Source organism: Oncorhynchus tshawytscha, linkage group LG12 (genome assembly GCF_018296145.1).
Source record: "Oncorhynchus tshawytscha isolate Ot180627B linkage group LG12, Otsh_v2.0, whole genome shotgun sequence".
Lineage (NCBI taxonomy): Eukaryota > Metazoa > Chordata > Actinopteri > Salmoniformes > Salmonidae > Oncorhynchus > Oncorhynchus tshawytscha.
The window spans coordinates 63,931,755-63,956,357 of NC_056440.1; the positions used below are offsets into that span (position 1 = coordinate 63,931,755).

The window sequence follows — 24,603 nt, forward strand, 5'->3', positions numbered from 1 at the left end:
ACAGCCAAAAACATTTCATATGTATTATATTTCATCATGTAAATGATGGCATAACTTCTGTTTTGATAGTAATAGTCATAATATTGTATTCTGCATGTGTTACAGAACTGTACAAAAGCCTGAGCTTTTTTCATTAAATAAATAATTTATGTTATAACAAATGCATTGTACAGACAGACCAGTTGTTACATTTTAATTTGTCCCTGGTTAAACCTAATATCCAGTGTTACACATGAGACGACACATAACACGACTCCTTTTCAACAGTGCTACATGTACATATTCTGCTTAGTATGAGAGATATCCCTTTTCTCTGAATAATGTCAACTACTGTATGTAGTTTAGCTGGGCCTGGGTTTGAGCCTGGAAGTCAGTGGTCTGGGAGTGATGGGATGGGCCTCACAACAGAATGAGAAGGCAGGCCAGAGAGGTACACCTCCCAGCCAGGGTAAAGACCAGTCCTTTAGTATATACCTGCAGATGGCCAGAATGGGAAACCATAGGAAGTGAAGTGCAGCGTAGCCCAGCCCAGCTGCAAAATGGCCGTCAGATACAGTACCAGACACAATTTTGGATACACCTACTCATTCAAGGGTTTTTCTTATTAAAAAAACAACTATTTTCTACATTGTAGAATAATAGCAAAGACATCAAAACTATGAAATAACAGATATGGAATCATGTAGTAACCAAAAAGTGTTAAACAAATCAAAATATATTTTAGATTCTTCACAGTAGCCACCCTTTGCCTTGTTGACAGCTTTGCACACTCTTGGCACACTCTTGGCATTCTCTCAATCAGCTTCACCTGGAATGCTTTTCCAACAGTCTTTAAGTAGTTCCCACATATGCTAAGCACTTGTTAGCTGCTTTTGCTTCACTCTGTGGTCCAACTCATCCCAAACCATCTCAATTGGGTTGAGGTCGGGTGATTGTGGAGGCCAGGCCATCTGATGCAGCACTCCATCACTCTCCTTCTTGGTCAAATAGTTTTGAAATCTTCACTATTATTTTACAATGTAGAAAATATTAAAAATTAAGAAAAACCATGGAATGAGTAGGTGTGTCCAAACTTTTGACTGGTACTGTACATTCTATTTGACCTAGAACTCTGAAATTAGTCAAAATGTCTTAAGTAGAAAATATACATGAGGTTCTGACATCATGAAGCAACAAATTAAAACTGGCTCAACCAGTTAGTATAAAATTGCCCGTATGACTGTATAAATGTATATTTCATTGAAGGCAGGTCCATGACATAACAGTATGTAAGTGGATCCCCACTGTTGCTGGGCCAAATGTGGTTGATGATAATGAAAGAAAAGCCTGCACATGGTATACACGTATTGTTCATGGTATACACCTATGTTCATGGTATACACCTATGTTCATGGTATACACGTATGTTCATGGTTTACACGTATTGTTCATGGTATACACCTATGTTCATGGTATACACCTATGTTCATGGTATACACGTATGTTCATGGTTTACACGTATGTTCATGGTATACACGTATGTTCATGGTATACACGTATGTTCATGGTATACACCTATGTTCATGGTTTACACATATGTTGCTCTCATATACATTCCATGGGTGCCGCATGCAACTGTTTGAAGGCATTTCTGTCATTAGTTTCATGAAATGCACTCACTCTCTGAATGATGGGGTCATTGAAAATGCAAAAGGTAAATCCCAAAATGGTAAAAGAAATCCCCCCCCCAAAATCCTTATTTACAAATAGAAAGAGTACTTTCAAACGAAGCTGTCAATTCAGGTAATTTACAAAGTCTCTACACAAGGCATGGGCTATGGCAAGGGCCTCAGAGCCATCAGAACCATCTGAGAGCTGCCTCAGCGGGCAGGCCAGCCAGGTGAGAGGATGGGTGGGGTGGAGGAGCCTGTCCTCTCACGTTGTCCTGGTTCTCAGAGAGCTCATCCTGAGCACGGTGAGCTCTGCTACGTCTGCATCCTGCATCTCAGACTCCTGCTGGCAGCTCTCTCTGATCACATACACTATGAGTCCCACACAGATGATTATGAGAAGAAATATACCTATAACCTGATATATCAGGGGGCAGAAATAAAGATTGAATAAGGTGAATAACATCCTAAATGTGACTGCAATGCATAGACTAGACATCTTTGTCATTGATAACCCACAACTCCGTCACTCCACATAGGTAGAGTGATTTGTAACAGGTAAGAGCTGTGCAGTAACATAAGGAGCTAGGGGCCATATGTATCAAGTGTTTCCAAGTAGGAGTGCTGACTTAGGATCAGTTTAGCCTTTTAGATCTTAATGAATAAGATTACATGGACGGGGGAACCTGATTCTAGATCAGCTGTCCCTCTCTGAATCGTTTGATACACATGGCCCCTAGCTCCTCATTCCACCTCATATAATGAAACATATGCATGTAACAATGTAGTATGCATGTGATATCCATGAAATGAGACTCACCTGAGACACAACAAATAGCTGCTGCGAGCGGAGCATTAGTTCTTGCGGTGTGACATCTCCCTCACTAGTTGGCTCACACCATTTCTGCGGTGCTGCTTTATCAACTATGACAAATCTGCCCTTCCAGTCTGTCATTGCACAAGCAAAGTACTGGCCATCGAGGAACAACAAGATCAGCCAGACGATTGCAGGAACAAAACTGGAAAAAGACACAGTCTTCTGGCACCACGTATCGCACCTGCATCCTTGAATGATCAGCATCAACGTGAAGGCCATGACAGCAGGAATGATGAAGAAGGCAGATGAAAACACTCCGTTCCATTTAGGATTGCAAGGACACTCAAACTCCAGCTCCACCAGCTTCTCTAGTCCCATGAGGATAAATCCAAAAGCCACATTTGAGACCAGAGGACTGTTGCTAAGTTCATTTTTCAGTCTGGTAAGCCATTGTTGTCTACTATCCATACTAAATATACCAAAAAATTAGAGTAGTAGAGGTAAAAAGCCCAACAGAGGGTGTACCGTTGTGAACACATTGGCAACAGTTAAGTGATGCGTGATTAACAGTTCTAGGGGTAAGTTTTTCCCTCGGGCAAAATGCCCCACTTCCTCTCTCATTGGTTTTGAACAAAGGAGGGTGTGTCATCGGCTCTGACCTTTCCCCAGCTGATTGGCTGGTGGGGGGTTTCAGATGGGGTTACATTTTAAACGTACTCTTCCACAGATAAACTAGAGGGTGGAGAGTAAAGTGGAGGGAAGTCCAGTTTGTTCTGCCATTGGGTGAGAAGACTAGCCATTTACAATACTTCCTCTAGCACACAAATACTCACAGTGCAATGGCCGGTGGATACTGTAGTGTGGCAGCAGTTGGCAGCAACTTTGGAATCAATTTCTCAGATACATTTGGCCACAGAATCATATTGTGGACAGTACTACTTAAAAAAGTGTCCCTCAAATAGATATTACATGTGTACTGTATACACACTGACTGAATGGGTTGCCATAGTCTGGCCTTTCATTTATCATAGTGTGTTTTCCACTTGTTTACAAAAACAAATCATTAATATATACCCATTCAGTATATTGATTTCCCCACTGCTAATGTTCACACAACACAATATACCCAGTATGATTCAGTTGAATTCTGGCTTCTATAATGAACCACCAGATGTCGCCCATGTAACACCACTGTACAGCTCTGGAATACAGGGATTAATGGGAGGCCATGTTAGTTAGGGTCAGTCTGATTGATACACAGTCCAGTCCAGTCCAGTACAGTAACCAGGGTTCACTGTGTCCTGGGTTATGTCTTCTGGTGAAATTAGCTGCTATGTGTGGTTCATGGCAGGGTTGTTACCACCCAGTGACCTGTTTCCTATGTATTTACAGTATTGTGATGGGGCATGGCATTTGGGAAGATTAAACCACAGCCTATAATTACTTACCCTCAGGCATGATTTACCTGAATCCCTTGCAATTATAGCAATTATCCGTGTCTCTATAATTGTAATTGGTCAAGAGGTCTACTTAGAGATAAACCACCTAAAGTGGCCACTTTCTTTCTCTGTTTGCGTGTGTGAATGCGCGCTCGCGTTGGTGGTTGCTCGCGTTTGTGGATGTGCGTGTTGCGATCAAGCTTTCCTGCGCCACATTTCGATGTTAAAATTCCATATGTCCATAGACTGTCTGTCAATAAAAACGATTGACTCAATAAATGTGCAAAGGTAATCAAATTGATATAGGCAATAATTCGCGCATGTTCAGAATGACTGTTTGTAAAATGTACACTTTTATTTTGGGCTCTGAAGCGCCTCGTTTCTATGATCGCCAATGCGCATCGGTCTGCGCATCTCTGATCCTTCGGAACTACAACCGTGGACGCTAGCACTGACATCGAAAGACCTCCTCCGCAATCCGACGAAGGAGGCTCCCTTTATGGCCCTACTACGTCGGCATCCCTGACGGAGCTATCGGCCTGTCCTGGACCTTTCCTTGCTGCCTTCATTTCGTTATTTTCAGGAGGACTTTACCTTTATAGCCTTCGTAGATCATTCTAAAGAACTCCGCATCCCCTCTGCTATGCACTTTTAGACCAGATCTATAATTCCCGCGATCAATATCTCATCTCCCACAATCGCCTTGTCTCGTCCCTGCCTCGTCCTCTCATCGAACCCCAAGAATGCAGCCCAATGCTGTAATGTTGGCTGTGGTCCTTTTTGGAAACTTGGTGCTGCATTACGTCTCGGCTCAAAACGGTAAGAATGAAGATGTGACCATGCCCGAGACTGTACACAATCGCAGTCAGACACAGTGTTTTGCTAATTGTTCCAATTAGGAGCCTACTGTGACTCGAGAACATGTATTTTATTACGATTTGAGGAAGGGGGCGTCTGTCATTTTACATAATGTCAAATATGAGGGGCATGGGCGCCCTTACGCATCGCAATAAAGTGTTTATTTAGAACACATTTGTTTACATAACTCTGTTCACAGTATTTAGGGTGCTCATATATTTTTAGACCATTTCCCTACGCACACGATTCTCACTTGTACAGATTAAGGAAATGGATTGAAACGAGATAAATATGCTATTGAAAACCAGAGCAAAATATGTTACTGCAAACCAGAGCATCGTTGTGTTTGCTTGGTGTTTCCTAATATAAGCTCTATTAGCTATTTCGTTCTGTTTGGAGTTAGTATTGTATTATTATTATTTAATGGATACATTGTAATTCCTTAGTCTCCGCGAAGTCAGCTGGGTTTGAATGATTTGTCTTCATTGATAAATAGGTTACTGAATGCACAGATTGTTGACACTCTTTGATCGTAGCATATTTAGTGTTTGGGATGTAAGTATTGTTATGTTGTGAAGAAGAGAAGCGTAATGGACTGGACTGTTGAAGAACCTGCCAAACAGTCTGCACGATTCACGACTGTTAAACCCATAGTCTCTCTCTGGCTAAAACACAACAAACAAATCATCGGGCTTTCATATTAAAGAGGTCAACGTTCCACTGGTATGTGTGTGTGTGTGTGTGCCTGTGTGTGTGTGTCACTTCTACATCTCATGTGAATTAATAGGCAACCATTGTCATTGATATCATTTTTAGTGACAGTGTTGATATTTGGAAAGGTCATTACTCGTTTTCTGCCCTCAAAATACAATCTGCTTTATTGTAAACAGCATCTTTTGTTTCCTGGAAATATTTAGATCCATTGGTTTCTCTCTGTGTGTCAGTGGAGTTGAGATTCTATTACATAATTGAGGCTTCTGAATCCCACTGTTGGCTCAAAGCAGAGTGTTGATAACCTCAACACATATACACAACTTCCAACAAAACACATTTACACTATCTGTGTGTAGCCTACATGTTTGAAGGTTATAATATCTTGTCCCGCAATATGATGGATAACCTTTCAAATGATTATCACCAATTTGTTTCCATATTTTGTTGATTCCAATTGTCTCTCCATGGGCCATCCAAGTTGATGTCTTTCAGTCTTTGATGAACACACAGTCACAAGGGGCAGGATTGAGGGTGGCATCATTTGCTTGACATGAAGGATGTCTGAGCCTCCTCATCATTGCGTGCTAAGGGTTGCCTTCCCTGACATGCCCCTGATGGATGGCCAATCCCAGTGAATCACTTCTGCCACCCAGAGGGGGCACACCAATCAGACGCAGCCTCTACACAAACACATGTTCTCAGAGCTGAGCTACTACTAGCTATTGGTATAGTTTATGACAATAATTGTTTCAATGACGAAACTTGCAATTTTGGATCGTGTTATAGGCCTATAGAAAGCTAATAAAAATCCACTAGTCTATTCCTGCAAGCACTGCATTTGTGTGATAACTACTTTGTTGAGGGAAAATCTACTTGCTATGATTGTGATATGTTGTTGTTTCACCTAATTATTTTAAGATGAATGCACAAATGTAAGTCGCTCCGGATAAGAGCGTCTGCTAAAGGACTGTTAGCACTGTGAATATAGAAAGATTGTAATATGAAATTGTACAGCAATAGTTGGACTTGTAACCGGAAGGTAGCAAGATCAAATCCCCAAGCTGACAAGATAAAAATCTGTCGTTCTGCCCCAGAACAAGGCAGTTAACCCACTGTTCCTAGGCCATCATTGAAAATAAGAATTTGTTCTCAACTGACTTGCCTAATAAAATAGTCACTCAAAGCAGACTAGAGAAATCCATCATTGGCTCTACTATTCTCACTACCAGGGTTGGTGTCAATTCCATTTAAATTCAGTCAATTTAGGAAGTAAACTGAAATTCCAAATCTAATTTCAATTCTATTTTATGCTTCTCTATGAGAAAAACATTTGAATTTCAGTTTGAATTTTGAATTGACTTTGTTGAAATGGAATTGACACCAACCCTGCTTACTACTAGTGTACAATGAGTGTACCAAACATTAGGAATGCCTTCATAATATTGAGTTGCACCCCCTTTTGCCCTCAGAACAGCCTCAATTCGTTGGGGTATGGACTCTACAAGGTTTGACATTTTTCCACAGGGATGCTGGCCCATGTTGACACCAATTCTTCCCACAGTTGTGTCAAGTTGACTGGATGTCCTTTGGGTGGTGGACACACGGGAAATTATTGAGCGTGAAAATCCCAGTAGCATTGCAGTTATTGGACACTTAAACCGGTGCACCTGGAACCTAATACCATATCCTGTTCAAAGGCACTTAAATATTTTGTCTTGCCCATTCACCCTCTGAATGGCACACAGACAATCCATGTCTCAAATGTCTCAAAGCTTAAAAATCCTTATTTAATCTGTCTCCGTCCCTTCATCTACACTGATTGAAGTGTATATAACAAGTAACATCAATAAGGGATCATAGGTTTCACCTGGATTCACCTGGCCAGTCTGTCATGGAAAGAGCAGGTGTTCCTAATGTTTTGTACACTCAGTGTACATTCATTAATTGATCTGGTGGATGAATTATGTGTGTATGAGGACACGCTTTGATGGTCCCCATCCACAAAGTCAGATCTACGCCCTCTATTGTTTGGTAAAGCCCAAGTGAAGGCATTCCAGTCTTTGCCCAGTGTTAGTGCCCACTCCCTGGGTCTCATAGCGACACACAGGGCTCCCTCCACCATGGGCTCTGCTGCTCTGCTGAGACTCCCGGGGGGCTGTGGGAGACAGACTGGTGCTACCTTGTCACTCTGTGTCTGTCTGAGCCTCACTGTAACTGGTGAAGACTGATACAACTCCTTTCTTTATTAGCCTACTGATGTATTACAGTTTATTAAAGTGATATTGGATTTTAGACACTAGTGAGATACAGTTCTGAACCTAGATACTGTAAAACACATTTATGAGGCTGTTATATAAACACAGTAATCATATTTTAATGGATGGTATACTGATGCTATTTGGTCACACAAATATGGGTACATCCTCCAAACAAATGAATTCGTATTTCTTAGTCTGGATTTAGTGTGAGTGATGTAATGTGGCAGGCTTCACTATGTCACGTTTGATTTCCTCAGCAATATTTCAGATTCGGGGCAATGGCGTGTAAAGAAGTGTAATTATAAGGGCACGGCATTTAATCACAGTACAGTATCTGTGAAGCAGTGGAGGGAGCTGAGCTGAGACTATTATACCTCTATATGCTTAGGGAGCCTGACCAACCATAGATGGTTGAGATTCAGCAACAGATACCTGGAGGACTGTAAATAGCATTGGGCCATTCTGCCGCCAGTCGCTATTTATAGAGCGGAGACACAGCACCCTGAGCACAGAGAACTGTGGCTTTAATGTCCTTTTGCGAAAGTGAGTCCATTAACTCTTAATGGGTAGCAGCATCCCTGTGCACAGCTGCTTGGCTCTCTGAAGACTCACTAGATGCATGTGAACCATTTAAGCTCTTAAAGGGCCTCGTTATTTTATGCATGACGAATATGAAGAGGGGTTCTCTCCTGTCCCTAACCTGAAGATGCTGCTTATGGCAATGCGCCATGGATAATCTCCCCCTAATGAACAATTGAACAGCCACAACAGCCGTAATCAAGTTCAGGACATTTGTGTGTATAATATCTTATTTTATGAGTTGACATAGAATACAGACCACAATGTGAATTCCTTTGATGTGAGTTACCAATAGAATCATGAACCAAGTCAAGCATCAACTCAATGCTGCTCTAAATGCATCTGTTATTTTTCTATAAGATAGAGCTACGACCTCTCATTATTTCTTCATGTAGCACAGTATTAGCAGGTTTGTGTGGCTCAAAGCAACAGACAGACAGTTTATCGACACAGTCCCAGTTTCTATCACTAAACACGTTTCATGATCAATTCCCCGGAATCAGGGCCAGGCAACATTATACAAATGAATCAAAAATGGCATCTCTCTTACAATTAATAAGGGATTCAATCAATGTAACTGCGAGGTACAGAGTAGCTTGGTAATTGTGAGGTAATTAATTGTAAGTCCATGCTGTATCACTACCCATGTTCTGAGTAGCAGAGGACACATCTGTGAGACCGGAAAATGTGCTGTGGGACGTAAGCCAGTTCTTCCACTGAGTCACACTAGCCCACTGTGAAACATGATACATACTGCACCGATGGCAAAAGCATCAGGCACCCCACAGCCTCCAACACAGTACACACCAGACATACTGCAGCTACTGATGATGACACCCAAATGAAAGATGCTAGAGAGGATTTTAAACAAAATGGAGACTTAATGTTGATATGTGGTTGTGTGGAATATTCGTTCATGCTAGCTTTGCACAGTGACAGAGGGCCTGGGTTGTCTGTTATCTTGACCCCTGAAAGGGTTAATCAGGGAGCAATGTTTGCTGGTTGAGGGGGATAAGCCCATTTCAACCGGGGATGGGGGGGGGGGTTAACTCTCATGAAAGCTGTGGCTCCCCTCTATGACCTGAATGGCTGTCCCTGAGTAGTTACAGTAAGATGGCAGAGGTCACCTCCTCCCTCTCATCTCAGCTGCTGTTGCTAACTGCCATTTATCCACAACACCACTCTAATGCATGCAGGCATCAAGGTTTATTGTTGATTTGTTCAAACAAATGAGGAACTCTATACCAGCCCACCCATCGATGTGTTAAGAGCAGCTCAGAAACAGATACATCATCCTTCAACCCACAGCAGTGACTTATTTACAACTGTCAGAGCAGGAGGCTTTGTGAAACCTTGGGCAAACAGCCAAGTGTAACACCTCTTAACCAGATGCTGGAAGCCAGCTTAGTTGGCACTCCTACAAAAGTCAGATATACTGGCTAAGACAATGGAGCATCACACCACAGTACACTGATACTACAGCTACAGTGCCTTGCAAAAGTATTCATCCCCCGTTGCGTTTGTCCTATTTTGTTGCATTACAACCTGTAATTTAAATTGATTTTTAATTGGATTCCAAGTGAATTTGAAATTGGTGAAGTGAAATGAAAAAAATAACTTGTTTCTAAAAATAAAAAAAATCATGGAAAAGTGGTGTGTGCATATGTATTCACCCCCTTTGCTATGAAGCCCCGAAATCTGGTGCAACAAATTACCTTCAAAAGTCACATAATTAGTTAAATAAAGTGAATCTGTGTGCAATCTAAGTGTCACAAGATCTGTCACATTATCTCAGAATATATACACACACCTGTTCTGAAAGGCCCCAGAAACTGCAACACCACCAAGCAAGCGGCACCATGAAGACCAAGTTGTGGAGAAGTACAGATCAGGGTTGGATTATAAAAAAAGATTCAAAACTTTGAACATCCCACGGAGCACCATTAAATCCATTATAAAATAAAATGGAAAGAATATGGCACCACAACAAACCTGCCAAGAGAGGGCCGCCCACCAAAAATCACGGACCAGGCATGGAGGGCATTAATCAGAGCGGCAACAAAGAGACCAAAGATAACCCTGAAGGAGCTGCAAAGAGCCACAGCGGAGATTGGAGTGTCTGTCCATAGGACCACTTTTTAAACCGTACACTCCACAGAGCTAGGCTTTACGGAAGAGTGGACAGAAAAAAGCTTAAAGAAAAAAACAAGCAAACACGTTTGGTGTTTGCCAAAAGGCAGACTCCCCAAACATATGGAAGAAGGTACTCTGGTCAGATGAGATTAAAATTGAGCTTTTTGGCCATCAAGGAAAACGCTATGTCTGGCGCAAACCCAACAACTCTCATCACCCCGAGAATAACATCCCCACAGTGAAGCATGGTGGTGGCAGCATCATGCTGTGGGGATGTTTTTCATCGGCAGGGACTGGGAAACTGGTCAGAATTGAAGGAACGATGGATGGTGCTAAATACAGGGAAATTCTTGAGGGAAACCTGTTTCAGTCTTCCAAAGATTTGAGACTGGGACAGAGGTTCACCTTCCAGCAGGACAATGACCCTAAGCATACTGCTAAAGCAACAGTCGAGTGGTTTAAGGGGAAACATTTAAATGTCTTGGAATGGCCTAGTCAAAGCCCAGACCTCAATCCAATTGAGAATCTGTGGTATGACTTAAAGATTGCTGTACACCAGCGGAACCCATCCAATTTGAAGGAGCTGGAGCAGTTTTGCCTTGAAGAATGGGCAAAAATCCCAGTGGCTAGATGTGCCAAGCTTAAAGAGACATACCCCAAGAGACTTGGAGCTGTAATTGCTGCAAAAGGTGTCTCTACAAAGTATTGACTTAGGGGGGTGAATAGTTATGCACACTCAAGTTTTCTTGTCTTATTTCTTGTTTGTTTCACAATAAAAAAATTGCATCTTCAAAGTGGTAGGCATGTTGTGTAAATCAAATGATACAAACCCCACAAAAATCCATTTTAATTCCAGGTTGTAAGCCAACAAAATAGGAAAAACACCAGTACACAGAGGTGACACTCATATCTCCATTCCCAAACATAAATAAATGCCCTGCACGTAGCCAGTGCAGTGGCCCTTGGGGTTATCTAGCTGCGGTCTGTCTGTGTTGTGGGACTGGGAGGCAGGTTACAGGCGGTTGACTCAGAGCCACTGCCTGCCTGCCTGGTGATGTGTGCTCTGCAGTCCTCAGGGAAGAGAGCTCCCCAACTCACTCAGTTGGCCGAGCACATGTGTGATGGGCCACCACACAGACTCAGAGGGGATCTATTCACCACAGTATACTCTATATGATGCTATATAACATTATAATGAAGTGCCTCGCAGAATAAACAGATTAATGGATGCTTGTGACTCACTGTGCTATATATGAATCCCTCCTCATTATGGTATCATTTCATTCAGATCACCTATGTAATTGTGGTAGTATCCCTTTAGCAACATTACAGGCTAATCTCTTCTATGAAAACTTCCTTGTCCTCTTCACTTTCTGTTGCCCTCCAAAAGAGTTGAGGATGAGAGGCCGGTCCAGTTCTTTGATCTCAGCGGATGCTTTAGTTCAGAGGCAGCCTTAGCAGAGTCAGTGGGCGTCCAGGCTGAGCTTTACCCTCTGTGATGATGGGGGGTGGAGGCGTAAGCTAGATGGTCCCAGATGTTTCAGGAGAAAGACACAAGCACTAATTACTCTGCATGTATCTGGGCTTCAGGCAAGATGGCACAAGGTCTGTTTAGGCTCTGGTCTGTGTAAATCAAGCCAGGCTGGATCATGTCCACAGCCAAATCATTTACCCTTTTCCTATTGCCTTATTATTTACAGCTGCCTGTGACTCACTTCTAACTGTTGCTGCCAGGGTATGGTACGGTATGATCCCCACCCATGTATTGTTCCGTCTCTGGAATATCTTGCTCTGGGTGGACCAGACCAAAGAGTATTTGGCTTCAGTTGTGTACAGAACATATTGTCTCTAGCTGTGGAAACACAGTGTTGTTTGACCTAAAATGGAAAATTATAGCCTACAATATAAACTCAGTCTCTTGGTTACAAACTGATACAGCACAGTACATTATTTGCCCAAAACCAAAACGCAAAGTATCTAGGTTAAATTGCAATAATGAAATGTTAGGCACAGCTCATTTTAACCCAGTACTGACAGCTATGCGTAGGCGCCTAGTAACCTCCCCCCACTAGTAACCTCCCCCACCTAGGCAGCTAGTAACCTCCCCCACTAGGCAGCTAGTAACCTCCGCCCACTAGGCAGCTGGTAACCTCCTCCCACTAGGCAGCTAGTAACCTCCCCACACTAGTAACTTCCCCCTACTAGGCAGCTAGTAACCTCTGCCCACTAGGCAGCTAGTAACCTCCTCCCACTAGGCAGCTAGTAACCTCCCCACACTAGTAACTTCCCCCTACTAGGCAGAAAGTAACCTCCGCCCACTTGGCAGCTAGTAATCTCTCCCCACTAGTATCCTCCCCCCACTAGGCAGCTAGTAACCTCCCCCACTAGTATCCCCCCACACTAGTAAACTCCCCCACACAAGTAACCTCCCCCACTAGGCAGCTAGTATCCTCCCCACTAGGCAGCTAGTAACCTCCCCCAACTAGTAACCTCCCCACGAGGCAGCTAGTAACCTCCACCCACTAGGCAGCTAGTAACCTCCACCCACTAGGCAGCCACTAGGCAGCTAGTAACCTCCCCCACTAGGCAGCTAGTAACCTCTCCCCACTAGGCAGCTAGTAACCTCCCTCCACTAGGCAGCTAGTAACCTCTCCCCACTAGTAACCTCCCCCACTAGGCAGCTAGTAACCTCCCCCACTAGGCAGCTAGTAACCTCCCCCACTAGGCAGCTAGTAACCTATCCCCACTAGGCAGCTAGTAACCTCCCCACTAGGCAGCTACTAACCTCTCCCCACTAGGCAGCTAGTAACCTCCCCCACTAGGCAGCTAGTAACCTCTCCCCACTAGGGAGCTAGTATCTCTCCCCACTAGGCAGCTAGTTATCTCCCCCCACTAGGCAGCTAGTAACCTCTCCCCACTAGGCAGCTAGTAACCTCTCCCCACTAGGCAGCTAGTATCTACCCCCACTAGGCAGCTAGTATCTACCCCCACTAGGCAGCTAGTAACCTCTCCCCACTAGGCAGCTAGTAACCTCCCCCACTAGGCAGCTAGTAACCTCTCCCCACTAGGCAGCTAGTAACCTCCCCCACTAGGCAGCTAGTAACCTCTCCCCACTAGGGAGCTAGTAACCTCTCCCACTAGGCAGCTAGTTATCTCCCCCACTAGGCAGCTAGTAACCTCTCCCCACTAGGAAGCTAGTAACCTCTCCCCACTAGGCAGCTAGTATCTCCCCCCACTAGGCAGCTAGTAACCTCTCCCCACTAGGCAGCTAGTAACCTCTCCCCACTAGGCAGCTAGTAACCTCCCTCCACTAGGCAGCTAGTAACCTACCCCCACTAGTCAGCTAGTAACCTCCCCCACTAGGCAGCTAGTAACCTCCCCACTAGGCAGCTAGTTTTCTCCCCCACTAGGCAGCTAGTAACCTCTCCCCACTAGTAACCTCCCCCACTAGGCAGCTAGTAACCTACCCCCACTAGGCAGCTTGTAAACCCCCCCACTAGGCAGCTAGTAACCTCCCCATTAGGCAGCTAGTAACCTCTCCCACTAGGCAGCTAGTAACCTCCCCCACTAGTAATCTCCCCCACTAGTAACCTCCCACCACTAGGCAGCTAGTTATCGCCCCCACTAGGCAGCTAGTAACCTCTCCCCACTAGGCAGCTAGTAACCTCTCCCCACTAGGCAGCTAGTATCTCCCCCACTAGGCAGCTAGTAACCTCTCCCCACTAGGCAGCTAGTAACCTCTCCCCACTAGGCAGCTAGTAACTTCTCCTCACTAGGCAGCTAGTAACCTCCCTCCACTAGGCAGCTAGTAACCTACCCCCACTAGTCAGCTAGTAACCTCCCCCACTAGGCAGCTAGTAACCTCCCCACTAGGCAGCTAGTTTTCTCCCCCACTAGGCAGCTAGTAACCTCTCCCCACTAGTAACCTCCCCCACTAGGCAGCTAGTAACCTCCCCCACTAGGCAGCTAGTAACCTCCCCCACTAGGCAGCTAGTAACCTATCCCCACTAGGCAGCTAGTAACCTCCCCCACTAGGCAGCTACTAACCTCTCCCCACTAGGCAGCTAGTAACCTCCCCCACTAGTAATCTCCCCCACTAGTAACCTCCCACCACTAGGCAGCTAGTTATCGCCCCCACTAGGCAGCTAGTAACCTCTCCCCACTAGGCAGCTAGTAACCTCTCCCCACTAGGCAGCTAGTATCTCCCCCACTAGGCAGCTAGTAACCTCTCCCCACTAGGCAGCTAGTAACCTCTCCCCACTAGGCAGCTAGTAACTTCTCCTCACTAGGCAGCTAGTAACCTCCCTCCACTAGGCAGCTAGTAACCTACCCCCACTAGTCAGCTAGTAACCTCCCCCACTAGGCAGCTAGTAACCTCCCCACTAGGCAGCTAGTAACCTCCCTCCACTAGGCAGCTAGTAACCTCTCCCCACTAGTAACCTCCCCACTAGGCAGCTAGTAACCTATCCCCACTAGGCAGCTAGTAACCTCCCCCACTAGGCAGCTACTAACCTCTCCCCACTAGGCAGCTAGTAACCTCCCCCACTAGGCAGCTAGTAACCTCTCCCCACTAGGGAGCTAGTATCTCTCCCCACTAGGCAGCTAGTTATCTCCCCCACTAGGCAGCTAGTAACCTCTCCCCACTAGGCAGCTAGTAACCTCTCCCCACTAGGCAGCTAGTATCTACCCCCACTAGGCAGCTAGTATCTACCCCCACTAGGCAGCTAGTAACCTCTCCCCACTAGGCAGCTAGTAACCTCCCCCACTAGGCAGCTAGTAACCTCTCCCCACTAGGCAGCTAGTAACCTCCCCCACTAGGCAGCTAGTAACCTCTCCCCACTAGGGAGCTAGTAACCTCCCCACTAGGCAGCTAGTTATCTCCCCCACTAGGCAGCTAGTAACCTCTCCCCACTAGGAAGCTAGTAACCTCTCCCCACTAGGCAGCTAGTATCTCCCCCACTAGGCAGCTAGTAACCTCTCCCCACTAGGCAGCTAGTAACCTCTCCCCACTAGGCAGCTAGTAACCTCCCTCCACTAGGCAGCTAGTAACCTACCCCCACTAGTCAGCTAGTAACCTCCCCCACTAGGCAGCTAGTAACCTCCCCCACTAGGCAGCTAGTTTTCTCCCCCACTAGGCAGCTAGTAACCTCTCCCCACTAGTAACCTCCCCCACTAGGCAGCTAGTAACCTACCCCCACTAGGCAGCTTGTAAACCCCCCACTAGGCAGCTAGTAACCTCCCCATTAGGCAGCTAGTAACCTCTCCCACTAGGCAGCTAGTAACCTCCCCCACTAGTAATCTCCCCCACTAGTAACCTCCCACCACTAGGCAGCTAGTTATCGCCCCCACTAGGCAGCTAGTAACCTCTCCCCACTAGGCAGCTAGTAACCTCTCCCCACTAGGCAGCTAGTATCTCCCCACTAGGCAGCTAGTAACCTCTCCCCACTAGGCAGCTAGTAACTTCTCCTCACTAGGCAGCTAGTAACCTCCCTCCACTAGGCAGCTAGTAACCTACCCCCACTAGTCAGCTAGTAACCTCCCCCACTAGGCAGCTAGTAACCTCCCCACTAGGCAGCTAGTTTTCTCCCCACTAGGCAGCTAGTAACCTCTCCCCACTAGTAACCTCCCCCACTAGGCAGCTAGTAACCTACCCCCACTAGGCAGCTTGTAAACTCCCCCACTAGGCAGCTAGTAACCTCCCCATTAGGCAGCTAGTAACCTCTCCCACTAGGCAGCTAGTAACCTCCCCCACTAGTAATCTCCCCACTAGTAACCTCCCACCACTAGGCAGCTAGTAACCTCCCCACTAGGCAGCTAGTAACCTCCCCCACTAGTAACCTTCCCCCACTAGTAACCTCCCCCACTAGGCAGCTAGTAATCTCCACCCACTAGGCAGCTAGTACCCTCTCCCCACTAGGCAGCTAGTAACCTCTCCCCACTAGGCAGCTAGTAACCTCTCCTCACTAGGCAGCTAGTAACCTCCCCCACTAGGCAGCTAGTAACCTCTCCTCACTAGTAACCTCCCCCACTCGGCAGCTAGTAACCTCCCCCACTAGGCAGCTAGTAACCTCCCCCACTAGTCAGCTAGTAACCTCCCCCACTAGGCAGCTAGTAACCTCCCACACTAGGCAGCTAGTAACCTTCCCCTCACTAGTAACCTCCCCCACTAGGCAGCTAGTAACCTCCCCACTAGGCAGCTAGTAACCTCCCCCACTAGGCAGCTAGTAACCTCCACCCACTAGGCAGCTAGTAACCTCCACCCACTAGGCAGCTAGTAACCTCCCCCACTAGGCAGCTAGTAACCTCCACCCACTAGGCAGCTAGTAACCTCCCCACTAGGCAGCTAGTAACCTCTCCCCACTAGTAATCTCCCCCACTAGGCAGCTAGTAACTCCCCCCCACTAGGCAGCTAGTAACTCCCCCCACTAGGCAGCTAGTAACCTCCCCCACTAGGCAGCTAGTAACCTCCCCCACTAGGCAGCTAGTAACCTCCCCCACTAGTAACCTCCCCCACTATTAACCTCCCACCACTAGGCAGCAAGTAACCTCCCCCACTAGGCAGCTAGTAATCTCCCCCACTAGTAACCTCCCCACTAGGCAGCTAGTAACCTCCCCCGCTAGTAACCTCCCCCACTAGGCAGCGAGTAATCTCCCCCCACTAGTAACCTCCCCCACTAGGCAGCTAGTAACCTCCCCCCACTAGGCAGCTTATCTGCTCATGTGCTGATGATACAGTACATTACTGTTGAGCAGGTAGGTTGGGCTGTTCTGGGAGGGCCTGTAATCTGTTGTAGTAAGACACACGACTCTAGAGCCACAGATAGACCGCCTGCTCTTCTATCTCTTCCAGGCTCTCTCGTCTTCAGCATAGTCACAGTTAGGGTTAGGGTGTGGCGGCCTTTTCTGTGATTCATCTGAGGACACATGGCGTAGAACCGGCAGTCAACGGAGGCCTTGCAACAGAAACCCTAAGGCACAACCCAGGTGATTTGGCTTCAGATTGATGAGTGCATTGGTTCTGTGCTAGAATGGCCTTGCAACAGGAACCCTAAGGCACAGCCCAGGTGATTTGGCTTCAGATTGATGAGTGCAATGGTTCTGTGCTAGAATGGCCTTGCAACAGGAACCCTAAGGCACAGCCCAGGTGATTTGGCTTCAGATAGATGAATGCATTGGCTCTGTGCTAGAATGGCCTTGCAACAGGAACCCTAAGGCACAGCCCAGGTGATGAGTGCATTAGGTCTGTGCTAGAATGCTGGCATATGGTTGTAGGGGCTGACCACTGCTCTGTAGCGGTAGTATGATTCATGTAATGAGAATGGCGTACGCACACACACACACAGTGAAGATGCTTCTGTGACTTTTAAGTCCAGCTGATAGTGAACCACAGGATGGATGACCTCTTAAGCTTTAAAAGGCCTTGTTCTTTATGCATGAGGAATATGAAGAGGGCTTCTCTCCTGTCCCTGACCTGAACATGGGTGGCAGGTAGCCTAGTGGTTAGAGTGTTGGGCCAGTAACCGAAAGGTTGCTGGATCGAATCCCTGAGCTGACAAGGTAAAAATCTGTCATTCTGCCCCTGAACAAGGCAGTTAACCCACTGTTTCCCTGTAGGCTGTCAAGGTTACTAACTCCAGAATTTTGACATACAATCAGATTGAAAACAGACAGAATGTTTGTCTTGCTGTAGAAGAATAAATAACTACAGTAATAGCCATCAGGCACGGGGTTCAAAGCACATGCAACGTCTGCTGTTTCACCTTCGATGTATTTCAACACCTTTATGATTCCTGACTGAGTCAGTTATGTTCCGAACCAGATTGGCTGTTAGGGTAGTTTCCTATTTCAGTTCTCATTTGACCAAAATAAAGCACTCAAAATGGCATGTACATAAGGTTCTCATCATGGCTTCATAGGGATTGACGGAAATTATACTCAGCCAGTGTTACAAGTAGTCACATGACTTTCCATCGGCTCAAGCAGTGCCCTTTGACATAACTGTCACATCACGCAATATGAGTTTCCTTAATGTGGCAAACCAACTAAACACCTCGGTAAACAGAGAGCTTTGTAATCAGTTGCCATTTCAATCTAACATCAAAGAGGTACAAGAAAGCAAAGGCTTCCTATTATGCAATATCTGTTCAGAAACTCACAGGGGTGTAGTTCTGTGTGTTTCAGTGACTGTCAGATATAATATTGAATCTATGTATGTGGTTTGTAATCTCTGCATGCCATGTAAAGGTTGACAAATAGGAAGAAAACGTAACTTATTGATTAGATGAAGAAACATCTTTTGTCTAAGTTGTCCATAATATGTTCTACTGCATGTCAGTTTGCTATGTTCTACGTTAGTAGTTTCACATCTGTATACATTTCACAATGGTGTGAGTAGTCAACATGTTTTGCACTGTAAATCCATTTTATTTGTTTGTTTACACAGAAAATATATAACTCTGCTGAATTCCACTGCAAAAATGTAATATTTGGATTATTCTGACCATAATGGAAAGCACAGCTATTTATTTTCAGCCATTTGAGTACTGTAGGAAATGAAAATCATCCTAAACCCTGGTGAGATCCCACAGGTGGTTGATGACAGAGACTGTGATTGGTTGGCTGTGACCTCAGCTGAAGGTCGTGTGGCCATGATTGGTTCAGGGATAATAGAGTAACATTGGATAGTGTATACATTGGGTTTCAGGGGCCATTAACCTGTTTCTCATTGACACAAATCTCTTACTATTTTATAAACTGTCTTTCTTATATTCAACCACCCACTTTAAGCTTTGTAGCTTGCTTTTTTCTTGATTTGCCTTTAATCATCCTCTTCTTTTGTTTCCAACTGATCCCTGTTTGATTTGCTCCTACCTCCATCCCCTGGTCTCTCCATCCCCTCCCACTTCCACTCTAACCCTTCTTCCACCCCCCTCCCCTCCTCCCCAATACACTTTTCCTCTCCAGCTGGGTTTGTGAAGTCGCCAATGTCTGAGACTAAGCTCACGCTGGACACCTTTGAGCTGTACTGCGATGTGGTCGGTAACCCCACCCCCGAGATCCAGTGGTGGTACGCCGAGATCAACCGTGTCGACTCCTTCAAGCAGCTGTGGGACGGCGCCCGCAAGCGCCGCGTGTCCATCAACACGGCCTACGGCAACAACGGGGTGAGCGTGCTGGGCATCACGCGCCTCACGCTGGAGGACTCCGGGACCTACGAGTGCCGGGCCAGCAACGACCCGCGGCGCAACGACCTGCGCCAAAACCCTGCCATCACCTGGATCCGAGCCCAGGCCACCATTTCGGTGCTGCAGAGTGAGTGGTCTATGTCCTGTAGTACCTAGCTGGTGAACAAACTAACAATCCCCTGCCTGTCCCACCACCACACTCCGTTAAAAAAACTGAGTTCACACCTCCACCACAGCTGTCCCTGGCAAAGACAGAAATAAAACAAAACACCAACCACCACCTTGTTATTTGTTCATTTCAAAGACTTGTCTTTGTTTTATTTCTGTATAAGAAATTGGAAGACATTGTATTTTATATTCTCCTAGAAGTACTGCCTTTTGTGTTTTTGTTCTATTATGTTGATATCTCCTATTTGTTCCCTCCTCCCCCTGCAGAATTTGAGGATTCAAATCAAACTTTATTTGTCACATGCGCCGAATACAACAAGTGTAGATCTTACCGTGAAATGCTTACTTACAAGCCCTTAACCAACAGTGCAGTTCAAGAAGAGTTATGAAAATATTTACCAAATAGACTAAAGTTTTTTTAAAATAATAAAAAAGTAACACAATAAAAATAACAATAACGATGCTATATACAGGGGATACCGGTACCGAGTCAGTATGCGAGGGTACAGGTTAGTTGAGGTAGGGGTTAAGTGACTGCATAGATAATAAACAACGAATAGCAGCAGTGTACAAAAGGGAGGGGAAGGGGCAAATGTAAATAGTCCGGTGGCGATTTTATTAATTGTTCAGCAGTCTTATGGTTTGGGGGTAGAAGCTGTTGAGGAGCCTCTTGGTCCTAGACTTGGCCCTCCGGTACCACTTGCCGTGCAGTAGCAGAGAAAATAGTCTATAACTTGGGTGACTGGAGTCTCTGACAATTTTATGGGCTTTCCTCTGACACCGCCTATTATATAGGTCCTGGATGGCAGGAAGTTTGCGCTCCAGTGATGTACTGGGCTGTAAGCACTACTCGCTGTAGCGCCTTACGGTCAGATCTAAAGCAGTTACCATACCATGCGGCGACGCAACTGGTCAGGATGCTCTCGATGGTGCAGCTGTAAAACCTTTTGAGGATCTGGGGCCAAATTTTTTCAGTCTCCTGTAGAGGAAAAGGTTTTGCCGTGCCCTCTTCACCAGTGTCAGGACCATAGTTCGTTGGTGATGTAGACACCAAGGAACTTGAAACTCTCGACCCGCTCCACTACAGCCCCGTCGATGTTAAATGGGGGCCTGTTCGGCCCGCCTTTTCCTGTAGTCCACAATCAGCTCCTTTGTCTTGCTCACATTGAGGGAGAGGTTGTTGTCCTGGCACCACACTGCCAGTTCTCGGACCTCATTCCTATAGGCTGTCTTATTAGTTGTCGGTGATCAGGCCTACCACTGATATGTTGTCAGCAAACTTAATGATGGTGTTGGAGTCATGTTTGGCCACGCAGTCGTGGGTGAACAGGAAGTACCGGAGGGGAATAAGTACACATCCCTGAGGGGCCCTAGTGTTAAGGATCAGCGTGGCAGACGTATTGTTGCCTACCCTTACCACCTGGGGGCGGCCTGTCAGGAAGTCCAGAATCCAGTTGCAGAGGAAGGTGTTAAGTTCTAGAGTCCTTACTGATGAGCTTTGTGGGCACTATGGTGTTGAACGCTGAGCTGTAGTCAATGAACAGCATTCACACACAGGTGTACATTTTGTCCAGGTGGGATAGGGCAGTGTGGAGTGCGATTGATATTGCGTCATCTGTGGATCTGTTGGGGCGGTATGCGAATTGGAGTGGATCTAGGGTTTCCCGAGATAAGGGTGTTGATGTGAGCCATGACCAGCCTTTCAAAGCACTTCATGGCTACCGATGTGAGTGCTACGGAGCAGTAATCATTTAGGCAGTTTACCTTCGCTTCCTTGGGCACAGGGACTATGATGGTCTGCTTGAAACATGTAGGTATTACAGACTCGGTCAGGGAGAGGTTTAAAATGTCAGTGAAGTCACTTGACAGTTGGTCCGCTAATGCTTTGAGTACAAGTCATGGTATTCCGTCTGGCCCATCGGCTTTGTGAATGTTGACCGGTTTAAAAGTCTTGCTCACATCGGCTACCGAGAGCGTTAACACACAGTCATTCAGAACAGATGGTGCTCTCGTGCATGCTTCAGTGTTGCTTGCCTTGAAGCGAGCATAAAAGGCATTTAGCTCGTCTGGTAGGCTCGCGCCACTGGGCAGCTCGTGTCTGGGTTTCCCTTTGTAGTCTGTAATAGTTTTCAAGCCCTGCTACATCCGACGAGCGTCAGAGTCGGTGTAGTAGGATTTAATCTTAATCCTGTATTGACGCTTTGCCTGTTTGATGGTTTGTCTGAGGGCATAGCGGGATTTCTTATAAGCGTCCGGATTAGTCTCTGCGGATGTTGCCTGTAATCCATGGCTTCTGGTTGGAGTATGTACATACGGTCACTGTGGGGACAACGTCGTCGATGCACTTATTGATGAAGTCGATGACTGAGGTGGTATACTCCTCAATGCCATTGGATGAATCCCAAAACATATTCCAGTCTGTGCTAGCAAAACAGTCCTGTAGTGTAGCATCCACGTCATCAGACCACTTCCGTATAGAGCGAGTCACTGGTACTTCCTGCTTTAGTTTTTGCTTGTAAGAAGGAATCAGGAGGAGAAATATGGTCAAATGGAGGGCGGGGGAATGCTTTGTATGCATCTCTGTGTGTGGAGTACAGGTGGTCTAGGATTTGTTTCCCTCTGGTTGTACACGTGACATACTGGTAAAAATTTGGTAAAACTGATTTATGTTTGCCTGCATTAAAGTCCGCGGCCACTAGGTGCGCCGCTTCTGGGTGAGCATTTTCTTGTTTGCTTATGGCCTTATAGAGTTGGTTGAGAGCGGTCTTAGTGCCAGCTTTGTTCTGTGGTGGTAAATAGACGGCTACGAATAATATAAATGAGAACTCTCTTGGTAGATAGTGTGGTCTACAGCTTATCATAAGGTACTCTACCTCAGGCGAGCAATACCTAGAGAGTTTTTTAATACATCTGCACCAGCTGACATTGCGCACCAGCTGTTATTGACAAATAGACACACACCCCTACCCCTCATCTTAACAGACGTAGCTTATCTGTTCTGCCGGTGAATGGAAAACCCTACCAGGTCTATATCATCTGTATCATCGTTCAGCCACGTCTCGGTGAAACATAAGATATTACAGTTTTTAATGTCCCGTTGGTAGGATAATCTTAATCGTAGGTCATCAATTGCATTTTCCAATGATAGCAAGAAGAACGGATGGCAGTGGGAGTTTACTCTCTTGCCCGCGGATTCTCAGAAGGGAGCCCGATCTGCTGCCCCTTTTCCTGCGTCTTTTCTTCAAGCAAATTACAGGGATATGGGCCTGTTCCAGTGAAAGCAGTATATCCTTCTTGTCGAACTCGTTAAAGGAAAAAGTTTCTTCCAGTCCGTGGTGAGTAATCGCTGTTCTGAAGTCCAGAAGTTATTTTTCGGTCATAAGAGGCGGTAGCAGCAAAATTATATACAAAGTAAGCTCAAAAATAAGTTACACAAAATGCAAAAAAACGAACAAAATAGCACAATTGGTTGGGAGAATGTAAAACGTCACCCATGCTCTTCGGCTCCCTCTTCTATCTTGACACAATTCTCAGAATTCTGTAGATTTCCTGCCTCTCCCAAAGCCCTGAGCGTTTTGTTGTAGATCACCACAAACCCAGAAACCTCCCCAGTCTCTGTCCACCTACTCCCGCTTTCCTCCCACACCAACCTCTCCTTCTCCACATACAGCCCATCCTGGCCGTCCTGGCCCTCTCCTCTGTCTCATGTGTCCTTCGACAGTTGTCTCGTTTCTTTCCCTATTCTCAAAACAAATCCTAATTTCATCCATTTATTTCTGTATTTCTTTTGTGATGTGTGTTTTTCTGTTGCGTTGCGTGGGTTGTTTTATTCACTTCAAAGCCCGGTGTAATTCTGCCCTGTCTGCACCATGTAGCCTAGGCATCGCAACGCTTTGAAGTTGTGCCGCTTATTTTAGTGAGGAAGGGGTAGATGGGACGTAAGAAAACAAGGAGGGAGCTGTCCAGGTGTACTTGTTTTAAACTCATGACTCACCCTAATCCAATAAAGGACAGAACCCAGTGTGGTTCTTAAATGTATTTTTTTCCTTTCTAGATTTGAGAGAGCTGGTTTCATTGCTGCAGCAGACAGACTCTCTCTGCACTCACCTGTGTACTGTATGACCTTGTACCTACTTAGCCATTATTAAGTGTTTGAGCATGAATCAGTAATGACATTATATCCTCTACCCTCTCTGCTGTATTGCATACAAACATTCAAACACACTGAATGTCAACTGGACCCTTTAAATGAGCGCATGATGCAGTGAGTGCCCAGCCCTTTGGAGCACAGAGAGATGTGGAATGTTGTTAGTCACAGCCATGCAGCCAGAAACTCTTAGAGTTTTACTACAGGAGTCAGCTCCTTCATCTCCTGAGCATTAGCTACTGAACTGTCTGTAGTACACAGTGTTTACTGTGCTGTTGGACTACTGTCTGACTGCAAGGGCTGCATGTGTACACTCTCCTAATCTCACACCCATTATACTACACTCCGCCAGCTGGCTTGAGACGTGTACAGTCGGCCGACAGTAGATATCTGAGTTTACTGGTGGTAGAAATGTGTCCGTCATCAAGCATGAACATGAAATTGGTCAATCCAATGTTTTCTTATTTAAAAAGACACATTCATTCCAAAAGGATCTGTACGTGTTCCAATAATTGAGTCAGACCTTTTGTCATCCAATATATTCTGTCATTACTGAGTGCCAACGTTCTTGTTATAGACTTGTAATAATATGTGTATATAACATGTATACAACAGGCTATACACACTGAACCAAAGGAGATGATCATGTATAGTTC

At 45.7% G+C, this 24,603-nt stretch overlaps 2 protein-coding genes across 5 annotated transcripts in view; one reads left to right on the forward strand and one right to left on the reverse strand.

The window, feature by feature from the left end:
• Positions 1 to 1,048: 1,048 nt before the first annotated feature.
• On the reverse strand, positions 1,049 to 3,019 carry LOC112264053 (calcium homeostasis modulator protein 6). Its single transcript, XM_024440656.2, has 2 exons — positions 2,470 to 3,019; positions 1,049 to 2,067 (listed from the first exon to the last, which is right to left on the reverse strand). Exons 1-2 carry the CDS (start codon positions 2,932 to 2,934, stop codon positions 1,915 to 1,917), a joined length of 618 nt encoding a protein of 205 aa, XP_024296424.2. The 5' UTR covers positions 2,935 to 3,019; the 3' UTR covers positions 1,049 to 1,914.
• A 1,120-nt stretch (positions 3,020 to 4,139) lies between these two features.
• LOC112263652 (neuroplastin) overlaps positions 4,140 to 24,603 on the forward strand; it is a 42,532-nt gene continuing 22,068 nt past the window's right edge. Inside the window, exons 1-2 of one of the 4 annotated variants that reach the window (XR_002955526.2) lie at positions 4,140 to 4,724; positions 19,412 to 19,759. Coding sequence is in view for 3 of the 4 variants with exons in the window: in XM_024440129.2 (XP_024295897.2) it covers positions 4,649 to 4,724; positions 19,412 to 19,759 (424 nt within the window). In the remaining variant the exon portion in view is untranslated. The remainder of the gene's footprint in view (positions 4,725 to 19,411; positions 19,760 to 24,603) is intronic. The other 3 variants (XM_024440129.2, XM_024440128.2, XM_024440130.2) reach the window with 3 other exon arrangements.